Raw genomic sequence first — 10,000 nt, forward strand, 5'->3', positions numbered from 1 at the left:
TTAGTAGTGGAATATTTGTTTTGTTGTTTTACACACGGGTGAGTGAGGAATCCGGAGTTTGCATCCGATCATGCAACTTCGGGCAATTCTGAGCCCTTTCGTGTGGATAAAAATTGCTTCTTGGTAGTTGTTTGGTGAATATCACATTTTTATTCACCGGGAGGCACACACAAAAGCTTTATGCAAAGTAGTCCATCTTCTTTACGTCATGTACGAATTGATTACAATTTTCAGATACGCCCGTGAGCTTTTTGAGCGAATGCTGAATACTTCAAACGCCTGAGCGACATCGATAAAGGGAAAAGCGAATAAACAACTTGCAAATTTGCGGCATTTTTAGAATCGCGCTCCTAAAGGTCAAAACGCCTGCAGGTGAGCACTTTGGATTGTTTACGATGAAAATGCCATAAGTAAACCAAAATGAATCGTTGTTTACGATCAGAATATTTTGAGGTTTTCTATGGTTCGCAATCACTGGCCAGTTCTGAAGGGTATTAGGAAGAGTGTGATTCTCATCAGGTTTAGCAGATTTATGACTCAGCAAAAACGTGCACCACCCCTTTCACGTGACAAGCTCGTGACAGGCGGATCAAACATGCAGGAATAGACGACTTTCGATATATTAAAATTCAGTCCTAAACAAAAGACATCATCTCGAGGCTCTGAGGAATAAACTCATACAAATCCTTACAATTATTCCCCAGATCCTCGAGATGATGCCTTTTGTGTAGGAGTGAATTTTAATATATCGAAAGTGGTCTATTAACCTAATGGTAACAACTAGCACTTAGCAAGTCAAGTTTATCCGAATGATGCTACAATCTACATTCGAAGCTAAAGGGTCTTGAAGCAAAAGTTACAAAAAGACGCGGATGATGAAAACGACGAGAAGTGCAAATAGTAGCATTTAAACAGTGGACGGGAAAGTAGACATTGAACAATAAACAATTCACACATTCAAATTTTCCGTACAACAGAATCAACAGGATCGTCAGCCCTGTGTGTCAGAATTCCTTTTAAAACTGAAGATATTTTATGGCCGCTTTGTACAAACAATTTCATGACACAAATCATCCGCTACTAACAATTCCGAGTAACTGAGAAAATCAAGGGGGTACACAAGGTCAAAATCCTCGTTAAACTAAAATTAAAAGCTTTTCATTTCGCAAAGACATTGGTGGTGGTGTACTCAACACTTGGAGGGACACTGTAGAGAACCTTCGGGATAGGCAACGAGAGAAAGAACAGGAACATGGAGAAGAGAGCAAAACGCCATGGGAAGAGAGGGAGGAGGGGATGAATTGTTCCGAAACATTCATCGCATTTTTGTTTAATACCCGTGTTGTTTTCTTGCTAGGCTTGAAGTCCAGACATGGTTTCTTTATGTCGTGTTCACGCTTTCTATAGTTTTAAGGCCCGAAACAAAAATATTTACCCCTGACAAAATGCAACCAAAAAGCGAAATTCATAACAAACATGACACTTTTATGATGTCACGGTGACTTTTTTAAGAAATCCAGATTTTTTGAACACTTGACTTTATGCATTTTCATTGGTTAAGCTCATAAAACCAGACAACAGTGAACCAAGGTCACACAATGTTCAACACGGAAATCCGTTTTACTCTCTTCGTTTATCATGGATATCAAAGCCTTTCTAGATAATATTCATGAACACGTTTGCTGTCCTGTATGTATGACCAGGTTCACTAATCCAAAGCAGCTTCCTTGCTTACACAGTTTTTGCCTTCATTGCCTGCAAAGGTTTCAACAAACGAGCGGAATTCGAGATACTATTTCATGCCCCGAGTGTAGGCAGAATTTCAGAATCCCTGGAAACGGTGATCTTAATGCTTTTCCAACAAACTTTCGTATCAACAGTTTGTTGGATGCTTTGCCTGTCACAGAGTGCAATACGATCGGCATCAAGTGTGGAAATTGCGAGAAAACAAGCGCCGAATCTGCGTACTGCTTCACTTGTTGTTCGTTCTGGTGTCAAATCGTTCTGGTCTCAAATCCAAGACAACAAAGATGGCACTTACAAGCTCCGCTATTTTGCCAAAGAAACCGGTACATGTCAGGCATCCGTGAAAGTCAATGGAAAACATGTTCATGGGAGCAGACAGTTCAGACCTGTGTTATCCTTTGGAGAACAGGGTTCGGCTGCTGGAATGCTTTCCAGTCCTTGGGGGGTAGCAGTGAATGATAAAGATGAGATTGCTCTGAGTGAGGTTGGTAACCACAGAGTACAGATATTTGCCAGAAATGGAACTTACTTAAGATCTTTTGGTGAAAAGGGTAATCGGCAGGGAGAGTTTAACTTTCCTTCTGGGATAGCATGTCATGATAATAAGATTATAGTGGCAGACACTTACAACCACCGAGTTCAACTGTGTGGTGATGAGGGTCGTTATCTTAACCAGTTTGAAGAAAGCCGGGATCATCAGCTTCAGCGTCCTTTTGGCCTGTCAATTGACAGTGATGGGAGCATTATTGTTGCCGATGGTGAAAACAAATTAATCAAAATCTTTTCACTTAATGGTCGGTTTTTGCGCAGTATCGGTACTGAAGGTTCTTTTATCTTTCCCTTTCATTGTATCCAACACGACAACTATCTCATTGTGTCAGACAGAGGTGATCACTGTATTAAAGTTTTTAATAGGGAGGGAGAGTTTCTTTATAAATTTGGAAAGCAGGGGAATGGGGACGGGGAGTTCGATCAACCTTGCTGCCTGTCAGTGGACAGAGCGGGACATCTGCTGGTTTGTGAGGAATCGAATAACCGAGTGCAGGTGTTTAAACTAAGCGGAGAGTTTGTAACTAAGTTTGGAGCAAGTGGTACAGGGGCAGGAGAGTTCAATGTCCCAGTTTCTACAGCAGTCCTTAGCGATGGTAAAATAATTGTCACCGATTTACTTAACCATCGTGTTCAAATTCAACTTTTCCTGCCTGATTCTTGTTATTTAGCGTCGGCGACTTTAAAATTCCTTTTTCGGTAAGTTCCCAATTACAATGAGAATTTCTTCATTTGAATCGTTTTTAAAAGCCGTATTGTAGTTTACGCAATTTAAAGCGCAGAGAGTTTCAATTTTATATATTTCAGGGTTATAACAATGTATTATAGAGGTTTTGAATTTACGCGTGGTTTTCTGAGATCTCTCTGTTATAAAAGTACCCCACCATGCATAATTAAAATTTTTTCCTGTATGTTTGCGACTTGCCTTAATCTCCACAATCAAAGACAGGCCAGTTTAAAGAATTTTGGCTGGAAATTGTTTCCATTAACAACAAAGAACAAATTCCTTTTATTTTAACCAACGGAGAGGAGATGGGTTCTATACTGATTTATCAATGTCAGGTCTTTTAAAAAAGGCGTGTTTCTTTAATTTAAACACCACGTACTCAGTTCTTATCCGCTGTAAGATTTTAATCGCATATATTACACTTGTTTGAGGAAGAGATTAAAAAGCTAAGAGAGAATTCGACATCTGCTTCTTATATCCACCGTTTTTTAGATCGAGCTTGATAATTCATCCAAATCATCCGTTTCAAATCATCTTCACATAATACCCGCTTTGAAACAGGGGACGCATTGCATCACAAGTGCTCGGTGCACTGAACGAGACTTTTGGAAAATGGTGGACGAATTTGTTACATTAGTTTATAGTGGTTGATTATTTAAACCAAGGGTTTAATATGATTCGAATTTTCAGTACAAATGAGTAAATTTTTGAAAGTCATAGTTGTGAAAAAAAAATGCTAAAGCTGATGCGAAAACGGCACAGGAAGACCACATTTTTCCTCTCTTAGCATGATAATACCTTGGGAAGAGTAATTTAATTTCTTGTAGGCGATGTGATATTTTTTAAGTCTAGAAATATATGTACACTGTAGAGCAATTACGATAACTCGTTTTGACACTGACGTAGGTATTGCTTAATACTTGGTGTAACCTTGCCGAATCACAATAAAACGTAAAAGGCGAATCTGCTGTGATTTTTCTATCCTCTGTCGAGTATCCCTCAGTTGCCTTCATGTCTTTCATGGCTGCATTAAAAATTCATTAATAATTCATGAGCAAAACAGCCTCTCACCGATAAAATGTCACGTGCATGAGCTTTAAAAAGCGACAGAACATTCCTCACTATTATTCTTTATATACACCTTATTCCAAAATGGCCGTCATTATAGTATTCTTTCGTTTGCTTGCAAATTACCCTTGTTGCCTCGTACTTAAACTTAAAATGCAAAAGAATATTTCACCATGAACGAGGCAACAAGGGCTAATTTGCAAGCGAACAAAAGAATACTGAAATGATGGCCATTTTGGAATAAGGTGAATAAAGCATAATAATAAGACACAGGTTGTTTTTCTTGTATGCTAATTTTCTTCTCTCACATTTTGCATTGCACCAATGTGTGAAGCAGTTCAAAAATTTTATCTGGTCTAAAAACACTAGGCTTCGCCTCGAGTTTTTAACCCGATAAAGCACTGCTGATCGTTGTTTGAACATTACTTAAAACAATGGAGTAGAATCCACAAAGAGATTGAATCTCTTTGTGGATTTTACAACATTTGCTCTTTACAAACAAACGGCTTCACGAAAAGCTGGTTATTAAACACCAAGGAATGAAGAGGGGTGTTGTTAACTACAAGTAGGCGCCTGGTCTTTCATATATCAGATCTGAAATGATTAATGTCCATGAAACAAAAGAACAAAGTGAACTTACAATACCTAATTGGTAAGGCCTAATCGGAATAACAAGGCTTCCTTTGTCTTCCACCATTTTAATCCGGTATATGAAAGGCTACCCAAATAGGCCCTACGGCGTTGCATGTAGAAAATATCTGGAAACAAATTACATAAACTAGCATTAATCTTGGATTATAAAGTGCATTGGACACTCGCTTTGGAAGCAATGGAGAAAGGTAGGAGTCTTGTAGGGCTGTAGTTTGAGGATACAAGCATGCACTAGTTCGCTATTTACAAGTGCAACCGAGACGTTGAGTCAGAGACTAGCAGAATGAAATTCAACAGGTGGTTAGATTGAGTCGTCAACCTGGGATGTTAAATCTCAAGGCCCGTTCCCTAACAACTGGACCACGCTGTGGTCTTGGCAAATGCCTAACTAACCACATTGTTGATGTCTTATTGTGAACCCGGCAGTCGATCCTGAATTTGTCCTTTTTTTTTTTTTTTTAAATTTCAGGTTCCTGTCTGCTTTTGGCAGCAAAATTTAATAATGACATAAAGAGAGAGAAAGTCAAAGAACTTATTTAGGTAAGCTATTTTGAAGCGCCATTCCTCTAGTTACACTACCGTCTTCGCTATGCATCATACGTGTTTTCCTCGAAATCCCTAGCAATTTTCAGGGGTATTTTAGTACCAGAATTTTTTCCACGTGCTCCGTAAATGTTAGGCTGTTAAAGCAGCATCGCAACAATGAAATAAATATACCTACTTGAATTGCGGGTCATAGATGAAAGAGAAAAAGTGATCCTTGCGAATTCAGCGTGATTTGAATCCATCGACCTCCGCGATGACGGAGCGATGCTGTACCAACTGTGCTATGAAGCATATCCGTGACCACGTCTGACTTGCTAATTTCACCATCAAGCCTCGAATTCGAATTTGTAAATTTTAGCATGAGCTAATTCCCAAAGGAGCAAACATGTAAGAAAAACCCACGCGCGAACAGTAATGTGAACAATTTGATGTGAATAATTTGATGTGAATAATTTGATGTGAATTTGATGTGAATAATTTGATGTGAATAATTTGGTGCAAACGAGCGTTGGTGGTGAATTTTGAGCATATGCCGCCATCATGCATGAGGCCTATTGAGCAGGTCAATCTGTTGGACTCGTGCATTCCCGTGAAAGGACTCGATGTATGAAATAAATTTATACATTTGAAGTGCGGGCTAGAACTGAAAGGGAGACTTCATCCTGAATTTGTCAGGTGTCTATAAGAGACAATTGCTGAAATTGTCCTCGTAAGTGCGAGGACCACTTCTTCCTTTCGGTATTGCAACAGCTAAGTCTCTTAGTATTGCAACATTCGCCCTCCGCCATTGTGTCCCCGGTTCCAATTGTTGGTTTTCACTCACGTGATCAACAGTCATGTTTTTCAACGAAAACAAAAGGAAGCGTTTGCATAATAATAGAGTTGAATTCCCGGAGGATTTGGTCGGGGCTCCAACATGGCCGCCTTTTCTTTGTTTAGGGGCACCAACATGGCGACCGTGACGTCATGGGAAAAACGAGAATTTGGTGTCAGGACAATTTGTTCCTCGGACAATTCTCCCCTAATTTGTAGGCTATCAGCACCCAATTATAAAAACTCCGAAACCAAAAAAAAGAATCGATAGCAAAAACACAGTGAAGTGTTTTAACTATTGATCACGTACTAAAAGAACCGTGAGGGTTGAAAAACGAACTTTTTCATTATATGAAGAGAAATAATTAGGTCTGGAGCTCTACTTGGAGAAGTTTTTCTCCAGCCTAAGGTTTGTAATACGTCTATTTTCATGTTGGTAACATCGAAATAATCTTATCTGTTTTTTAATTAGACCATCATGTCTCCTTTATCAATTTCGTTTTTTCTCTTTGTTCTAAAGATTTTTTTCCTTTGCAGGCAATCGAGGATAAGCTTCGCGTATCAGTTAAAGAACTCCTCAAGTTTGAGTTTCAAGCCGTAGTGGCCCTCCAGTTTGACCTTCATGTCCCCCAGTGGGAAGTGTTGCCCCATGTGAAACGACTAGAAACGGAATAAAGTGGTGGCTGTATTAAGCAGATGCATTTTATTACTTTACAGTGCAATATTTGTATTGAGTGCGACTCCGAAAGATTGGCACTCTAAAAGAACACTAGACACCTCCTGGCTTGTACACGACATAATAATCCACAGTAGAGATCTAGATCAGGCTTCGGTTGTTCAAGAGATAGGGGGGGGGGGGGAGAGTGTACCGCTAAAAGAACGGTTAGCTTTTTTGTTATTGTTTCTTTTTACCATTTACGGTAATAGAACTGACTGGTTGAAATCGGTGATTTGAACTAACGAATAAAACCTTAGCGCTATTCTAAGACTTGTTTTTGTAAATTGGTGCTCTTTCTGGTCAGCTTTCTTTGATCTAAATCAGAGACCAAGGTTCTGTTGTCTGCGGTGCGCTTGTCCCGTTGGTTTTGGAACATGTAATTGTTATGTGGTGTCCAAGCTCGTTTTGAGGTGCTCAAAAAGTGCCAAACCCACTCAGAATGTAAAGACTGGTTTAGTTATTAGTAAATCCTTTATATTCGTTCAGAAATAGAAGGGGGACAGCTATTCTTAGAGTTATTTTCATAGAGTTATGTAGTAGAGTTAGAGTTAAGTTTCCAAAATCCTGAATTCAAGATTTTGGAAGCAAACATTCATAAAAGCTAAACTTTTGTTTAGGCCTAATTAGGCCTAAGGTTAGCTTTTATGCGTGTTTAGGATCCTTTTTTGTATTTCTAAATTCAGGATTTAGGCCTTCCAAAATCTTGAATTCAGGATTTTGAAAACTTAACTCTAACTCTACGACATAACTCTATGAAAATAACTCAACCTCAAATAGAAGCAGTGCAATGTGCTAAGTGTGAACTTAAAAAAAATTTTCCCTGATCTGCAGACAGCTTTAAAGAAAGTTTTCTACCCTTGAGGTTTGAGAGTTGCGTACTTCTTTGGAGGATTCCAAAGTTAAACTGTCAAGCCATGAGTATTGTGAAAAGCCGTAAGCGGAATAACCAGCTTGAAATGCATGTCGAGACTACAATTCTACTGAAAAACTACTTCTCACCACTGGATCTTTGTTGTTATTTCCTGTACGGTGAAAATGACGATAAAGAGTTTAAAGAAAATTCCTTGTATTGGTAACTACTTGACAAACTGCATGTCAAAGGCGGAATAGCATTTTTGCAAGGGAACAAATACTTCTCCCGACCTGAAATTCGCATTATTGTCGTTTTACTAACTTTAACTTAAAGGACGATTAAGTTGTTGAATTCTTTCGTTCTGAGATGCCAACAATCTGTATTATCAAAACTGCTTACAGTGCGACGCGCCTTACCGTGGCCACCTAACAAAGTTTTTTAAACCTTATACGCCAGTCAGGGTGGGCGAATTTGAATGACAGTCACCCCTCCTTGCAAAGTTCGCACGGTTGTAGTTGAACACCGTTGAGTGGGTTGTTTGAGTTGACGTACTTACATGTAATTGTCAAAACTGAAAGTTTGTTGGGTGGCCACGGTAAGGCGCGTCGCACTGTAAAGGGGTGGAATATTAGGTGACCGACATGATAACGATCGATATCAAATGATGAGAGAGGATGCAATCTGATGAGGTAACAGAGCGGATCCACCCTACTTGGGCCTCATCCAATAATAGTTTTTTTTTAAAATTCTTATTTTACCGCATGGTTCAGCTGCGCAGCTATTTTTAGAGAGGCACCTGATTGGCGAGCTGTAATCACGAAATGAAATTTTAAGTATGCGCGGCTTGCGCAGCTTGTGGAAATAAATGGCATCCACAGTAGGGATCACGTTCGTCGACGAATCTAAAAGCTTTGGTATTGAAAAGAGTGGAAAGCTTTTTTTAATCGACGTAAAGGAAAGTGGTTGTGGCAATACAAAGTAAAAAGCGATAAAAGCCTCTCCCAGGCGCTGATCATCTAACTAAAAATAGACTTTTAAAAACTATGATGGGGCTTGGGGATCCCCTCTCTTACCTCATCATTCTTGCCGATATTGAATTTAACTATCAGCCAATTGGTGTGGGTAATGAACCATTTACGATGTGACTTAAGCGTCGTTACTTTGACGAGAAAAAAAAAAATTCAAATACACCTAGACTACTTTTCAAAACGAGGCTGGACTGACTTGCCACGTAGAAATGGAGAAAAGTTTGTTTCTAAGATTACGAAATTAAAAGATAACGATCCAGTGGATGTATTGCATTTCACTTTCTAATTTTTCTGTTGCTTTGGACTGAAATTCCTATTGCAAAATTGTCATCGACAGAGTTCGATCACGTGACCAGGTTGCCATATTGGTTTACTGAAACTAAAGGAGACTGAGAATAGACGACAACGTCCCACAGGAAGATCTTTGCTTTTGACGCCGTCGTGAATTTCGCACTTTACAAAGCATTTCTCTGCCATTTTCCAGCTCTTTCGCCTGCGGGGGGTTTGACTCTCCCGAACACGTTTCACCGAAGATTCGTGTTGGGTGCCGCTGACAAGTTTCCGAGTGGGATCAGTTTTTTTTGTGTGTTTTGTGTATTTTAACATCGAGGACAGAGATCGTCATCAGACAATTTAAATCTTTTCAACTCTTTTCTAGTCGTAATTCTATGCAAAAACTTACAGGAAAACTGTCTTAATTTATTATCTTTAGAAGCGGTTTAAGTGTCAGTGAAGTGTAAACCCCTTTTGCCAATTACCTTAAATCACAGGAAATTGCTTCTCCCAAGCCGTCTTAATAGAAGTTGGGACAGCAGTAGATTTCTCAGTTATTAGTTTATAATAGTTTTTACAAAGTAAAATCATGAGATCTGAGATTTTTAGAGTAGAAGAAGATTCCTGATTCCACTTCTTTCTACAGTCAGGGACACCCAACGTCAATTTTCGGAAAATATCTGTTCGGAAGACGATTTGAGATCTCGAATTTTCGGAACATTTGTTGTAAAATTTCTTGCTTGCCTGCCTGTCCTAGGATTTTCAAACATCTAAAAAATGGTATAATTGCCCATTTTTACCCCAAAAAGGTCACCTAGAATTTTCGGGAGCCTTTTTTCTGGCTGAAATTTTCGAAAAGGTAAGTTTTAATGGCTATAATTTTCGGATGACTAGACTTTCAGCTAGGAAATCCGAACAGATGAAAAATTTTTAGGGGACAAAAATATGCTTGTTTCTACCGTTTAAATACTAATTAAAAATACCTTTGACAATGCTATGTTTAAGTGTTTTTGAACTATATCTTCGTT

The 10,000-nt window shown here is 39.0% G+C and overlaps 1 protein-coding gene across 1 annotated transcript in view; it reads left to right on the forward strand.

Annotated features, from left to right (window-relative positions):
• Positions 1-6,840, forward strand: part of LOC138007672 (CDK5 and ABL1 enzyme substrate 1-like) — a 63,938-nt gene extending 57,098 nt beyond the window's left edge. The window contains exon 11 of the mRNA XM_068854723.1: positions 6,638-6,840. Coding sequence (XP_068710824.1) covers positions 6,638-6,775 — 138 coding nt within the window. The 3' untranslated portion in view covers positions 6,776-6,840. The remainder of the gene's footprint in view (positions 1-6,637) is intronic.
• The last annotated feature ends 3,160 nt before the right edge of the window (positions 6,841-10,000 follow it).

This window comes from Montipora foliosa, chromosome 1 (genome assembly GCF_036669935.1).
Source record: "Montipora foliosa isolate CH-2021 chromosome 1, ASM3666993v2, whole genome shotgun sequence".
NCBI lineage: Eukaryota > Metazoa > Cnidaria > Anthozoa > Scleractinia > Acroporidae > Montipora > Montipora foliosa.